We start from the raw sequence: 16,405 nt of genomic DNA on the forward strand, positions 1-16,405 counted from the left end.
AAGGCTGAGATGTGAATGTACAAAAGTGTCAGAGGCGCTGCTGCCTCCCTGGGGCTGGGCAGCTCCACATCCACGCTGGGGTTGGAGCTCTGGAACGTGACTGCTGCCATGGGGAGCATGGAGACACTGCACAAAGCCACCAGAAAAACCTGGAAACGTCTTTAAAACCCCTGCAGACAGAAGCACTTTTTCAGAAGTACCTACAGAAAGCTGCATTAGTTATTTCTTTTCCCTTACAGCCCAAATGATCCAATCCCACCTGCTTTAACACTTGTTCAGCCAGGTATAAAAGTGTCAAATCAAGGCCACATAAGAAGGCTTTAATGAAAACAGGCAACTCTAATTATTGAAAGTGTCTTGAGAGCAGTGCTGTAATTGTTTTTTGATTGTTCTAATTGATTTACCTTCTTAAATAGGGATAATAGAAGGAAATAGTCGTGCTAGCATGTGCTTGTCTTTCAAATCCAGAATCATCAGTCCTTGAAAGTGGTCTCACAGGACTGGAAATTTGTTCCTTGAAATCCTGTCTGAGGTCTGGGTCTGCAGACTTGCAGGGAAATAGATTTTACTTCATTTTTCAGTCCTGTTCTGGGTACCTGGTTCTCACTCCTGCCAAGTGCAGGCAGATTCAAATAAAATCAGCCAGAGTTTGTTCATGTTCCTCTGTATGAGGTCCAAGTCTATTTATTACTCGATCATTAGGGCAGATAGTGACCAGGAGCTGATGCAGGAGTTGTAAAACACATTTTCAGGTGCAGTTCCCCATGGAGGAGCTCAGAGAGTGCAGTCAGTGCAGTTCACACTGGCAGGGAATTGGGCTTCCTTATCATCATCCCCAGATCTGTGGGGGTAATTCAGTAATCCAGGATTACTTTGACATTTTTAATGACTTTAATAGACATTAATATTTGATTGACAACTTCAGATTGACATGTTAGAGGGAAAATGCACAAACTAAAACCATCTGCATTGAATTACATGTAACTGTTGCAATTTTTGTCATTAATTGGTTATGAAAACCAGACTTGTAAGATAACTTCCTCAAACTTTTTTTTTTTTGTGTTCATAACTTTTTCACCCTTTGCATAAAACAAAGAAAATGGTTTTGGAGGTAGAAAAGTTCATCTGTATCTCTAGATGCACATTCTGAACCTATTCTGATCTCTAAGTGTTGTTATTCAGAGAGATTTTGGTAGTGCTCTGCTGTTGTTTGTTGTGCTGGAAATAACAGCACCAAATTGAGACTGAAGAGAGAGCACTGTGGATTTTCAGTGTCTTTAATAGTTCATACATTTAGTTTTGTCTCTGTAAAAGTTAATAGGGCTAAGTAGCATCCCTGTGTCATAAAGGACATTTTGTAGGAGTTTGTAAATAGGAGCAAGCTGGGATGAGAGACCAGGATAACAGAGCCTGTTCCCACAGCCCCCCAGATATTCCAGGTGCTCCCAGTATATCTTTGCTGTTTGCTGTTTATCCAGAAAACTATTCACTGCAGAATTTCATATTTTGGGGGATTAACATAATGATTTTCAGTGATGGGAGATTTCTGTTTTGCTCGTCTTAAAATGCCTGAGAAAAAAAAAAATTATGCATGGCAGGTGCTGTGAATAGCAATTGCCATTCTGGGCCTGTGGCAAAATTTCTAGCAGTTTTGTTTAACGCTGTTTTCTAAAACTCTGCCGAGATTTTTGTGTTTGATACTATTTGAAACAATGTCACTTCAAACAATGTCACTTCAAACAATGTCACTTCAAACAATGTCACACAGTCAGCAGGAGAGAGAGGCAATGAAAGGATCCAGTCCTAAAATTCAGTCACCCCCAAGCAGTGGAAAAGTCAAAGAGTTTGACTACTGGAAACGTGGAGTATTTTACATAACACATCACATATGACTGGGTCAAGTAGTTGCAGGAACCAGCATTGCATATAAACCCTTTCTGTTGCTGCTAAGTGTCTCAGTGTAGATCTCAATAAAAAAGACACATAAATCTTAGGGGAGGTTCTGCTGCTGGAGCTCAGTGGGGTGGCTGGAGCAGCCACTGGGAGCTGCAAAGTTATTCCAAACATTTGTCTCCAAACAACGAGGAGAATAAAAATTAAAAATTAAAAAAAAAAAAAGAGAAAAAACAACCCAAGAAAAAACCTGTGTAGAAGTATTACCTGTCCTGTTTTATCCCCCCACACACAATGTTTTGAATGTGTTTATCTGCTCTTTGTAGGGTGAAGAAACTAAAGCACTGACTCTGGTCCTTCATCGGGACTCTGGATCTCTTGGATTTAACATTATTGGTGGCCGGCCATGCGTGGTATGTTAATTGTTAAAATATGTTTGCCCTTTCCAGTTGGGAAAAGCATGTAGGTCAACACTTAGAGGAAAAAAGTGTTGCTGACAAGCATTTGGTCCTCTTGGGATTGTCTCAGAGCAGTTCTTGCATTGAGATTGTGTGGATGTCTGTGAACTGTGCTGCCTTTTCTCTTGCTGCCTGTTGATTCTTGCATATCCTCACCAATCCTGCTGCAGTGCCACTCCCAAAATGATAAAACCCATGGTGTGTGTTTCTCACACCATGCTGCTGTAAAGTTCATGGGTTGAGAGCCACAACTTTACCTCCTTTCATAAAAAAAAAAAAAAATTACTTTCCGCCAGAGATGCAGCAGCCTTCTGTGCAGGTGAAGGGATGGAACTTCAAGAGCCTGGTTTAGAATTCTGTGATTTCAGCAGATGTTTCCTGCACCACACACTCACTAATGGATTTTTTCAGGATGCTTGTTGGCTGGAGCTGCTGCATATGACTTTAATTACATCAAGGAGTGGATTATACCTTGTCCTAGTAATTTAGAAAGTATTCAGAACTACTTCTTGGCTACTCAGAAATCTGACATTAGTCATGATTTATTCCTAGTGAAAGCTATTCTTTCTGAGACATTGTTCTGCACTGGTAGAAGCACAATACACAGGAATATGAAAATACCTTGTTAGGTGTTTTCATGGGTTTATTTTCAGGTCTCCAGAGGGAAAGCTGTGCAACTAAAAATGAAAATTGCACTGTTGTCTTATGTTTGATGTGCAAGCAGGCTGTGTCTCACTGGATTTTGCTGGGAGAATAATTGTAGTGACAATTACTCCTAAGTCAGAGGAAAATGATTATCAAGCAACTAATTTACCTAATAAAAGTCCATCCCTAGCTGCTTAATCTTTCAAACTCAGAGTATCAGGTGTTCTCATTAGCACAAAATAATTCCATATTAAGACATCAGTAAGAACATTTCTCTCAAATCACTGCACTGTTGTGACATGGACAAGCTTCACTCCACGGCAGACAAGAGGGACAATAATGTGTTTTCCTTTTCACCCTTGAAGGACAATCAGGATGGGTCATCGAGTGAAGGAATTTTTGTGTCCAAAATCGTTGACACTGGGCCTGCTGCTAAGGAAGGAGGGCTGCAAATCCACGACAGGATCATGGAGGTATGACAATACCCTGCCTTTTAATAGTGCAAGCTCAGCTCTTCACAGGGCATGTTTGCTGTGGCTTTGGGAGAAGTGCACTGTGGTAAACACTGTCTAGAAGATCTGTCTGTGAAAATATGCTGGGCTTGATTCAGTGCTGACCTGCAGGGCTTTAGGTACAGTCCTGCCCTAAATATAGAAAGCAGATTATGGGTGGTATGTGCATGTCCTGCCTTTCTGAGGAGCTCCCATCTCTCTGGTATGCCATAGATAGTTCTTTTTTTAAGCTGTTGGAAACTTGGAAGTTATTTAGTTAAAACCATATGTGAAATATCTGTGGTGTAAAGCACGACGTTCTTTTTCTTGGTATTTAAGTTTTGAACGGTCAGGGAAAATTCCGCTCTGTGATTTCTCCATGGTTTATCATAAACCCAAGTAACTCCTTTAATGTTGTTTGTGAGCTCTTACATTACTTAGATTGCAGTCTGAACTTCTCCTCATTTTGCCAAAGTCTTGACCTCTACATAAATAAGAAATAAAAAGCTCTTCCTGTGAAGGAGATGGTTGCATGAAACTTTTCTCTACATTTGCAGCAAGCAAATTTCTTTTTTGAGGGGGGGCAGAGCAAGAAAAAAGTTCATTTTGATGAAACAAAATGCTGCTGACGGTGAGTCAGTTCCCACTGTTTGGCATTTTGCAGTTAAGAAAAAGTCTTCCTCACTGTCTTATTTTTGTAGGCTGGAGAAACTTTGAGAGTCTATTGTTCAAAAAGATAAGTGCAATGTTTGTTGCCAAGGATATCATGGAACAGCCAGTTTCTCTAAGTAATGGAATTCCATTGCTCTTATGTTTTGCAAATGAGCAATAAACAGCTGTTAAGGATTTTCTGTTGGCAGGGGACAAAGTGTATTTGCCTTTTTCTGTACTGTTATGGCAAACTGTATTCACAATTTAGTAAGGGTATAAAATATTAATTAAGTTTCTTCGTATGGGAAAGAATGGAGCCACAGTAGCAGAACTATAAAAAGATAAGAAGCTGAGCTGTGAGATGATGCAGAGTTGCTCAGACTCTGGTGTGATGTAACACAATTGCGAAAAGGTCTGGACGGTTTTGTGAGAACTCTGTGATTTTGTTTGAGCTGAAAGGTTTCCCATAAGCCTGAATTTCCCCACAGCCCCCTTGGAAAGCTGACATCCGTTTCTGAAGAAGTGCACAGCCACATAAAGCAAACAACCACATGAAAACCAAAACTCTGGGAGATCAAACACCCCAGGGTTAGGGAATGTCCTGGTCTCTGGTTCAGGCTCTGTGAGCACAAGCCCTGTCACAGTTGTGGAAGTGCAGGGGACGAGGACAGCCAACCTCCATGGGCTCTGCACCATCTCCTCCCTTCTGATTTTGATTTTGCTCCTTCCTTGCTGCTCCCCAGGCTGAGTTGGGTGCAGGCTGAGGAAGGAGTCCTGCTCTGTGTGCCCAGAGCAGGGACAGGGACAGAGGGGACAGGCTGGGTGAGCCCTCCTGCCCTGTCCCCTCCCTGGGCACAGCCCTGCTTGTGCCAGCACAGTTTGTGCAGAGCCTTTTGCACAGTTCAAGCTGCATTTTCAGAGAAGAGACAAGCCCAGAACGAAGACATTAGAGGGATTTGTTGGATTAATAACACGCCAAGGGTAGCAGGATCCCATGTGCTGACATGGGGCTGACGTGCTGACAGCTCTTGTTGTGCTGACCACAAACTCATTGTCATATTCACTCTTCTCACCTCTAAATACACACAGAATGCTGGTGAAAATGGAGCACATTGTTTCCCCAGGGTTGGCTTTGGGTGCCTGCAGATCAGCATCTGGATCAGTGTCCTGTGTGTGCACAGCTGGGAGGGGTGCCCAGCTAACGTGGGTTGATTCCCATTGTGGAACAGTCTCCAAGAGTGTTCATTGAATTCTTTTCTAGATAAATTTATTTGTTTCATGCAGCCCAGGCACCCAGTTCACAGCACTAGACTAAAAGAGATCCCTAAAAATGCAGATACTGTGGACACAGCTCCTGAGAGCAGCTGTTTCATCCTGTGTTCTCTGCAGTTTATATTTAGCACATTTTATCTAACCTTGCTCTGGAAAAGGAAAAAGGAGACATCTCCTGCATCAAACCATCTAAGTGAGCTTTATCATCCTAATGCCTAATTATCTTAGAGAACTGAAATACCTGTAAGCTGTCTAGATGAGAATTAGTAATGGCCAGTGGTGGTGTCTGTGTAGAGGAAAGTTTTTTCATAACCTTCACACTGTCAAAGTTTTGATTTGGGAGTTTGACTCAAAAATGATTTGCAGATGTAGCTGTAAGTAGGAGGACACAGCTGGAGGACTTGGCACAGAGCAGAGCATCCTAGCAGGTCACATTTGCTTTCAAAAGCATAAAAAATGGTGAGGAAAGATGGCAACTTACTTCTCTAGAACCGAATTTAGCTATTTAGAACTTAACTTGTTCATTCAATATTTAGGTTTTATGTATCATCAGCGTGATTCTAAATAGACTCTTCCACAAAAAATTCTTATTCCAGTATAAGATGCTGAGCATAACATCTCCCTAATTAATTCCAGCATCCATCACAGAGAATTTACAATGAAGTAAAACATGAATCATTTGATTTCCTTTTGGAAAATGTTTTTTTGCTGCAGATTTTCTGGTGGATGTTTTTTGGAGCACATATGAAATAAGAGAGTCACTTCTCATTTTCAGAACTGCCACAACATTTCTAATTACTGAGCAGGGATTAGCAGAGTGAAGTACAGACACATCCAGGATACTGTTCAGGGCTGACAGCAGAAGCATTTTTTTATTGCTGTTTGCTCTCCCCTGACAATTTGATCCAGAGATAACCTTGGAATTATGTCAGAGATAATTTTTAAACATATTTTCCTTATGTAATTTGGGTTTCCCATCCTACATTTTTCAGGAGGTTAAATGTGAAGTTAATCAGGTTTAAGAATTGACTTGAATTTTCTTTAAAAGCAAATTTTTTGGCCCTTTTCATATCACTGAAATAAGTAATGGCACTGTGAAGTCTACATTGCTACTGCTAAATGACAAAAATCAAGATGAATGTTGCATGGTCTGTACTACTCAGTCATCAGAGCAGCAGGTAACAAATACAGAGAAATAGCCTTTTTCTTGTATTTTGTCTTACAGAATTGAATAATGATCTTTAGTGCTTACACAGGACTGTGAAGATCATGTTGTGGCTGTGCTCAATAATTTGCCCTCACTGTTTAATAAGATCCTTACTCTGTAAATGGGTAATCTGGGGCACAGAGGGAAAGAAGTTCTAGAAGTTCTTGCCAGATTAAAGATTTGGATTTTGGTGGTTTTGTGACTTCTCTATGTAAACCAAAGCTTCTTACCTGTATCTGTTCTCAGATTTTTCACAAGGACTTTAGGAGTGAGGAAATCACAATTTTGGGAGATTTCCTCTGCTTTGACAACACATTTTTCATGCACTTCTGTACTTGCACATTCAAAGCCAGCAGCTGATTTCAGCTGGTGATTTACTGAGGTATTGTTAGGCTGCTCCATAGCAAATTGCCACGTTAAAAACATGCTGAAACTATTGATTTTTTCTGCAAAGGAATTACTGTTCTCATAGATTTCATTTTTGTCAGGGTAACAAAATGGTCCTAATTTCCTCTCTCAACAGAAGTTGGTTCAGGTCCCAGCCCTGAATGCCTCTGTGCAGCTGCTTGGCATTTCTTAAGACAAAATCAGATTTTCAGAGTTTTTATTTTTAAGCACATCAGCCCTGCAAGATTATAAATTAAACCTGCCATTCTCTTCTCGCTAACTGGTAAACTTGTTTGTTTAGCTCTGGGGCTGCTTGGGAAGAAGGAGGCTTTTGAGAAGGCTGACTGCTCAGCACCTTGAAGGGTTTGCAGCACAATTAGGGCACTGTTGAGGCAGTATAAACTGTCCCAGCTTTGCTGGAACCTGCAGGATTTATGCCATCTGGGACTCGCCCGGCGTTTCATGCTGCTCACAGGAAGGATCATTAGTTTAGGAGTTGAGAACACGTCTTAGTTCATTTGATTGATTTTCCCCAAAGCACACTCATGTGCTACAAATTACAGGCTGCTTTTCCAGGACGTGCATTTCTTCACAGATTGCACACGAGAACAATGAAACTTTTTAGCAAATCTTGTGGATGTACAAACAAAAATTTCCCTGTTTGTCCTGTAGTAAGTGTGGTGTTTTGGCAGAGGCACTTTCTGCTCGCGGGAGGGGGTTAGGTGGATTGCAGGGAGATTAATTTGGGAGCTGTGTTTGCAGCACAGCCTCTGAAAAGTCCCATCAGCACAGAGAAATCCAGAGGAATGGCAGGAGCATGGGGAACCTTTCCCTGCCAGTGACACACAAAGTGAGGCAAGGATGGCTTTAAAACTGAGTGAATGAATAAAAGCAGCAGCATTCCTTGCGGTCTGGGTGCGTGATGGTCTCGTTTTTCCAGCAGGCTGAGCTGTGCCTGAAAGGGCTCAGTGTGTTATTGTGCTATTGCCCTGGGTGCCCTGCTCACCTACCACCCCTGACAGGCAGCTCCCACAAATCATCACTCAATAAAATTGCTCTCTGAACACTGCCTCCAGTTTCTGATTTGCTGGGGAGCACTTTTTAAAGCGATGCCAGCTCCAGCAGGACAATCCTGCAGCTCCTCGCAGCACTCGGTGCCAGCCGAGCTCTGACAAGGACATGGATTAAACAGAATTGTCATGAATGGAAAATTCAGCTCTGTGAGCAAGATTTACTGTGCAGCCCCATACACTCAGGAATTAATTTTCTAGAAGAAAACATTTTCAGACAGTGACTTAAAATTGGCTGTGCAGTTCCTGCCAGGACACGCAAGCACACGAGAGCGTTTGTGGGGAGCGAGTGCAGCTACAGCAGAGTCAGCTCTTTTTGGAGTTTATGCTCCCAGAAAACTTTCCAAGGCCTTTGTCCATATCTGTTAATAGTGTCTCACAAAGCAGCATCGTGCCTGAGCTAAAACATAGATCCCACAGCTCAGTGGAAAGGGAGTAATAATAACAACCCAACGAGGAAAATGTAAATGAAAACAGGCGGCCTTGGTTATCGCTGCATTTTTTTCCTCTCATAAATTTATTTCCCTGATTTTGTACCAGCACTACAGGCTGAGCTGTGGCAGGGAGGTGGGGAAGGCAGGGGGATGAGCCAGAGGATGAACCAAAGAGGTGCAACAGGATTTCTACACTAAACACTATAATAGTGTTCTTCCCACAAACAAAACCAGAAAAATAAATTGGATGGAATGAAAATATAAGTGTTGCAGATAAAAAAAGCTATGTTGTTTCAAATATTATGGACCAACACTCTCTGACCTGCAGGCTGCAGAGCTTGGGTTGTAAGCACATTTCATGGAAAGGTCCTGTGTGGATTCCTCTCAAATTTCCACACCATCTTATTCTTTCTTCTTTTTAATAGAAGTCCACATCATGCTGACCCTAAGCATAATGTGGGCATTTTGAATCTGTGGAAGCTTAGAATATTGTTCTCAAGGGTGTGTTGAATGAATAAGAGGTAATTAAATTATAAAGAAAAAGCTCTCTTAAACTCAGGAATAGATCCCTTATGTGTAACACAAATTAATGGGATTATGGTCTGGAGTCCTTTCTCTCCTGCACTTCCCTCCACTCTTGCTTTCCTTGCTCACACAGCCTGCTTGAAAACCATTTCAGTCTTCAGCCAGTGTGAAATCTCTCCCATAAAACCTTCAGTGCTCTCGAGATGGGGGCCATGAGAACAGTGCACAAATCAGGGGAAGAATTGGGAGGAATGCCTGCTCTGGGATGGAGCATCCTCAGTCCTTGCAGAGAAGCTGAATCATGTTGCTCATGTTTGTGTTGGAATTGCAGTTAAACAGGAGATTGCTCTTGAGAAAAAGGAGAATCAATCATGAGGAATTTTCTTTCTAGGTTGGATCCTCTTGCCTCAGACTTTTCATTACTGTAAGGTTGGAAAAATTGGAAGAAAATCCCTGCTGATACAATGCTTTAAAACACAGTGAAAGTCACAGATTATTTAGCAAATGTTGTTTCTGTTTGGTGCCATTAACTTGTTTGGGACCACGAGGAACAAGATTGGAGAGGGAATGCAAACTGCTGTGATGATTTCCAGTCAAATCTCACATGAATCAGGGACTCACTCACTGGCTCCTGTTGTGCTCATGAATTCCCTCACCCATGCTCCCTCAGCTGTGTTTACCATTTTCTGCTAAACCCATCCTTGCTGTCCCAAGGCTGCTGTGGCACCTGGTGGTTGCAGACAGTTTGTCGTGAATCCAAAATACAAACCACCTGATAAATCTAGAATTTGGGGTTAGGAATTATTATTACTCTCTCAAGGAAGTGAAAAAGAGCTGGTTCATCCTCCGTAGCTCATCAGAGAGAAATGTGTCAGACTCCAACATGCTGGGCCATTTTAAAGGGTGCTCATGGAGCATGTAACAATGGGACAATTTAATCTTTTCATTTGTGGTACAATTCCTTGCATTTCAAATCATCTCCTCAGTTTTCCACATTTCAAGCCAAACCATCATGATTAACTGTTAGGTTTTATTTTTAGATTTTTGAATGCGCAGAGTCTTTTTAGAGAAAACACACAGAATGTCCTATCAACTATTTTCACACATTTGGTATCATAATTGGGCAATCAGGCACAATTATCCTTAATTTAGTACATATGTGGCACATTCCCATGCCAGTTGGGTTAAAGATATGCATGAACTAAGTGCAAATGAACTGACAAAAGGAACAAGCTGGACCAGCACTATCAAAAGGCACTTGAGTCACATTTGCATAATTAAATTTGGAATTAAAAACTGAATTTGTTCAGCAAATGTGAAAAATGCCAAGTGTGTTAAAATGACCAAATCTTCCTGGGGATCCCAAATCCTGATCCTGCAGCTGAACCCTGGTTAATTTTGGAGGGAGTTTTAATTTTTGGAGGGAGTCTTCTGCAGAACAAGAGTGTGGTGCTGTTCTAGTGAGAAGTACAAGACAAATCTCTCTGGTCTTTGTAGTTTTAATGACAAATAAAGTATTTAATAGCAAACAAAATCTTTTCCAGTACTGGATGTGGGGGTTTTGTTTTATCAAAGGTGCCAAATGTGAGAGTATGGTAGGACAAGAATCACTCCAGACAGGAAATCCTGGAAAAGGAGATGCTCAATAGAAGTTTATCAAAGGTATTCTTGTAAATTGTATGGCAATTATGGCTTTAGATTCACACTCCCCTTCATACATGAGCCTTTTTCCTTTGCTGAATTAATTCTTTACACTGTGAAAAATTGTCCACAATTAGCTGCAGTTTTGGGCTCTAAACACTGAGAGGTGACAATTTATCAACACTGGGAATTTAGTTCCTGCATTCCTGCTGCTTTACTTTCTGCATGTTTTGATAAATACCAAAACAATGGAACCTGACTTCTTTATGTTCCACTACAAAGTGCAATTACAGGACTTGTGAACTTTTTAGGCTTTCATAAATACAAATGGGACTGGGCTGACAATAACAGCAGTTGAAAAATTTTGCTTCACCACTGAGGCTTTTAAATGAAAACATGATTTTCCTTTTAAGACTTTTGTGTTTTTTCTATCCAAAATGAATTTGTGTTGTGTTAGCTTTCATATGAAGGTGTGCCATCTTAAAAGAATCTTCTATCTGTGGAGTGTTACATCTGCAAAGAGAATTTACCTCTGGAAGGGGCATTTGGGCTGAGTGGGGCAATATCACAAACAGAAAGGGAAGCTGAGCCTTTGGGGTGATGGAGGAGTGGTGCACAAGGGCTGAGCAGTAAATGGGGAGACACATCCCATCCCTGTGTGCCTGCCAAGGGATGTCCCTTTTGGGAGGGACCAGGGGATTCCAGCCCCAAAGACTGCAAATGGTGCAAGTGTCTGATCTCCAGCTTCAATTGTGCAATAAATGTTGTGTGGAGCAGGTGGAAAAAGAGGAAGAGTATGGAAAACATTATTTTGTGTTGGTGCAAGCTCCTTTTCTGTAATCTAATTGAGCCTGGTGTTGAAATACCCTTTAAAATATAAAATATTTATAGATCCCTTACTATAGGACTGGACCTGTGGGTCTCAGGAGCAGCATCCCTGCAGCTTTTCCTCTCTGCCCTTCCCCTCTGGCACAGCTCTCATCCACAGCCCCAGAGGAGCATCCACAGCTTAATTATCTGCTCCATTTAACAGCAGTACAAAATTAATCCTGTTTGGACAGGGATTAGATGGCATCTGAAGAGCTGTGTCTGGTCTCTTTGGTGTGGTGAATTTTATCTTGTAGGGTTTGTATTTAATCTTTATTATTTTTTGCCATCACCCACATGACTCTGAAAGGCACAGAAGTGTGCAAAGCTGAGAGCAAGGAGCAGGTTTGGGGATGGAGCTTGGCTCAGGGTCCAGATTTTCAAAGGAGCCACAGGTGCTGAGTCCTGGAAAATACCACAATTGTTGGGAGTGCTGGAATCCATCTCCACTTTTACCAAACAGATAAAATCCCTGGGTGTTCCCAAGGATCATGGCATGGCTGAGGTTGGAGAGGACTTTTGGGGAGCAGCTAATCCAGCCCCAGCTCCCTGCAGGGGCAGCCTGAGCCTGACCCAGGGCCATGTGCCTGCCCTGGTGAATAAAAGCTCACACAGTTCTACATGGGAATGGTGCTTTGGGCTGAGCAGGAACCTGAGCTGAGAACTGGCTAATATTGTACATCTGCTTGATTGATTGGATGAATATGAGAAAGAAACCAGCAACAGGAAGGGAGAGTGAAAATGTTTCCTGAATCATATGAAGGTGGGGGGAGGAAAAAAAAAACAACTTTTTAGTGCTATTTTTTTTCCCTCTCCCAGTTCTGCAGGCCTCCTAGCTCAGGAAGATTTAGTTTACTTCTTAAAAGGTCTTGCTTATAAAGCAGACCTTTTTCTGGCTCTGGCCAGCTCTAATAAAAATTAGCAGTAACTTTAGCAGCTGCCATACCACATGACTGCTTGGAATTGCATAACTTCTTTTTCCTCCTAAAGAAACACACAAAGATCATCTGATCTCCACCCTTGCAGCCTTCTCCAAAGTGGTTTTCTCTAACTTGATTTCTAAACAGAAATCTTTTTCTCCTTTCTTTTAACAAGCCTCTTTTCTCAAGCCCAAAATCTGACAGCAAATATTGAGAGCTTTCATCAGTTAAGTGAATAAGGTGATTATTTGTATTTTTGCCACTTCAAGTTCTATTACTGCTTGTAAGTAAGAAGACATGTCATGGACAAAAAAAATATTTTGTGGCTGAAATTGTGTGGATTTTAGGGCCTGTGTTTCTGGGAGCTTGGGTTTGGATGGAGAAGCACTGTGGTTTGCCAAGGAGCAGGTCATGGTGAAAGGACAAGGATTCCAGGGGTAAAGTGGACACAGAGCTGGCTCAGAGCAGGTCCTGTCTGGAAATCCCTGAGTACCTCACCTGCTCTGCAGGCATAGGGGATGGAAATTGGAACTGGAAATTGGAATTGGAAGCCGGAAATTAGCAGCCTCTTCTAGATATGTGACATGTGGAGATGAGCCATTGCTTTCTGCCTAATTGTGTTTCCTTTTAGCAAAAAACCCCCAAGTTTATCATCTTCATCAAAACCTAAGAACAAATAATCCCTTTACTGTACAGCACTTTTTTTCCAAGAAAATTTCTTGCAAAGAAAAAAACAATATTTGTTTTGTCAGGATACTCCAGTGACTGCATATTTATTTATCTCTTCCTTGTAGTTTATTCAGAATTCATTCCTATTTTGTAAGTTTTAAAGAAATCTCCTGTCTGTAGTTCCAAAGAATTCTTAAATGATTGAATGAAAATACCCCATGTGTGTCTGACTCTTTAAAGCTTCATCCTAGATCCATACAAACAAAGCCAGGTGATGATGATACCATGGAATATGAAATGTTGCTGGAAAACCAAGGCTGCTGGCAGCCAGGGGAGCTCTGGAATGTGCACTGCCCCTCTTGGAGCCACTGTCACTGCCTTGCACCCAGTCAGATTCCCATACTTCAGCTGAGCCAGTCCTCTTAACCACAATAAAATTGGAATAAAATGTGAATTTATTCAATTCTCACTTTTGTATTTTCTCTGCTAGTGGTATTTCCCTTTTCCTGCTAGCTTGTCCAGAATCCTAACTCTCATTTTGGAGTGCAAGTTTGGCCCCTTGGATGCTGGGGACAGACAGATGCACTCCCAGCTCAGAAGTGTCCTCTACCAACTCCTGTTTTAATTTCAGTCTTCACACAGCCAGCCCTGTGATTCCTCCCCGTGTCTGAAGGAGCCAGTACATACTGAGCCATGTCTTTTTAATACAGTTTTTCATTGTTTTCCCTTCATTTTGGCCTCCTTCTTTCCCCTTAAAACCTTTGTAGGCAAAGTTTCCTCTGCAGCAGGGGAATCGTTCACTGTTTCTATTACAAACCTGTCTCCAGAAATGAAATCCTTCTCCTTCACTTTTATTCCTGCTGCTAATTAGAAGCTGTCTTTGCTTCGAAGCTGACCCAAAAGCAAGGGGGTTTTGCCCCATTTTGGCTGCCTCACTGGAGGAGGCATTAGCAGTTAAGCAAGTTAAAAACCCAGGATGGAGCCAAGCAGAGAGAGCAGTACCTGATATTTCAGCCTCCAGCACATCTCCAGCCTTTCCAGCCCACTGAAAACCACTCTCCCTGCTCTGACACTGCAGCTCAGCTCCTTTTCCCAGCCTGCCCTCCCCAGAGCCTGCTGTGGTTCTTGGTCAGACACCCAAACCCACTGGATCAATGAGAAACTCCTCAGTGACCTATCCCAGGCAGAAACAGGAGCTGAGAGGATGCTGTGAAGTTTCTTTGGGGATGAAATGAATAGAAAAGCCCTCCAGACTGGGGTGACACTCACTCATTTAAACTTTCTGCTTGGTTTGAATGCTGTGTTGCAATTTGAATAATAGATTTACAGAACAAAGGGAGCAGAGCCCCGCAGTCAGAGCTGATGCACTTGCCACTGACTCTGTCCCTTTTGCCCCAAATAACTAAAAATAACTAAAAATAACTTGTTTTGCCTTTGTTTATCCCCTTGCCTGAGGTACTCTCCGGTATGAACAACATGCAGAGCCTGGTGCTTAGCTCTTGTTTGTGTCTGATTGCAAGGAATAAATTCCTTTAGAAAACCCTTGGAGAAAAACTAAGCCCAAAAGCTTTTAACTGCTTAGGAAGTGTTTTCCTGCTGTTTCACAAAAAAATGCAATTATCATGGTTGCTTCAAGGGAGTTGTCACTGAAGCGATAAACCATGGAAAAAATCACTTATCCTTGCAGGAAAATGCAAATTCAGGCTATAAATGGAGGTCTTGGGAAAGGTCCTGACCACTTTTTGCCACCAGCCTCACGATCACCCCCAGTCATTGATATTGAGGCAATCAGGGGATGGACATCATCCTCTGCAGGGGGAAAAGGGACTGGAAATTCAGTGTGGAAATGCAACATGCTGAAAGAGTCCATGCCTTTGTTTGTATCTGTACTTCATGTGTTAATCACTTGTTAACTGCAAACCACATTTCAACCATGCAAGGCTTTTCTCCAAGGGAATGGAACTGGGTGGCCAGGGATGGCAGGATGGTCCTTGAAAAGTTGCTAAAAATTGAAAAACAAAAACTGACCTGAATTAACAAGCACAATGTTTTACTGAATTTATCTCTATCTAGCTGAAATCAGCAATGAAGATTTCACTAAGGGAGTTCACATTCATAAATTCTGTTCCAAAAGTAAATTTACAGCTATTTATTGGAACTGTTACTGGTTCTGTGAAGCCTTTAGAATCTGCAGGTGAGCAGAAACCCCTGGGATAAAGCTGCCCCATCAGTGGAGAAATTTTAACGTGTTTTATACTCTCAGGCTAAGTGGGGGATTTGTTTTACTGCAGCCAAAGTTGCTGCTTATTTGCCTAAATTAAAGGATATGCATTAGATAAACAAAAACTGGGGTCTTAGGCACTGCTCAGTGTCAGAGTCCTTAAACATGGGAAAATAATCTACAAATAAATGACAAATTTGCTGATCTATGACAGGCACAAATGTATTTTCCATCTCCTTTGAATACTCAAACTAAACTCATCATTGGAGAATCCAAATTGTGGTGTTTGACACTTGAGAAGAATTTCATGGAGAACAATGAGATTTTTAGTGCAGCCTCCCACTTTGTAAGCTCCAATGGAAGCTCCATTTCTGCTTCCTTCAGTTCCTGATATCCACATTTGCAACTGCTTTTATTCTCCCAATAAAGCAGATTTTTGACAGGAGAAAGTGAACCACAGTGAATTATGTTGCTGCCTAAATATTACATATTTCCTTTCTAAACAAATGAAATGCAACAGTATCTTAATGTCTGAAAAACATTGTGTTTTTTGGGTTTTTTTAACATTTCAGAATATTCCTGTTATTTTGTTACATTGCAGTCATTTTCTACTCCTGATTTAAAATTTCAATTTCTGTCATTAACTGCAGAGTAGATACAGGCTTGGAACTTGGAGCAATGATTTTGCAACTGAAACTCACTGACTTCTACCACTCTCTGTGATTTAGAGAGACATCAGACTTGTGCTATTGTCAAGCACCCAAGTTATTTAAAATTACTTTCCTCTGAATGCAAATTTTTGTGCATGTCATGATCTAACTAGATTTATTCTATTCAAGTTTATGGTTCAGCTCCACAGTTAAAAGTTTTCTTTTGCTTGGATGTACAAATTCAACAAATTCTAGATCAAGGTCACTTCTAAAGCTCCAGTTTATTGTTGTTGTTCTCTCCCAACCATTACTTTGTCCATCATTTAAATTGCCTTTGGATTAAAGTATTTTGTTTTATCAAAACACGGGGCATTTTAGGCATTAAGAGCACTGTGCATATCTCT

General features: G+C 41.4%; 1 protein-coding gene across 1 annotated transcript in view; it reads left to right on the forward strand.

Annotated features, from left to right (window-relative positions):
* The window catches only part of PDZRN3 (PDZ domain containing ring finger 3), a 128,815-nt gene that overhangs the window by 4,141 nt on the left and 108,269 nt on the right, over positions 1–16,405 (forward strand). The window contains exons 2-3 of the mRNA XM_033071926.1: positions 2,220–2,306; positions 3,362–3,469. Of these exons, the coding sequence (XP_032927817.1) occupies positions 2,220–2,306; positions 3,362–3,469 (195 nt within the window). The remainder of the gene's footprint in view (positions 1–2,219; positions 2,307–3,361; positions 3,470–16,405) is intronic.

Source organism: Catharus ustulatus, chromosome 13 (assembly GCF_009819885.2).
Source record: "Catharus ustulatus isolate bCatUst1 chromosome 13, bCatUst1.pri.v2, whole genome shotgun sequence".
Lineage (NCBI taxonomy): Eukaryota > Metazoa > Chordata > Aves > Passeriformes > Turdidae > Catharus > Catharus ustulatus.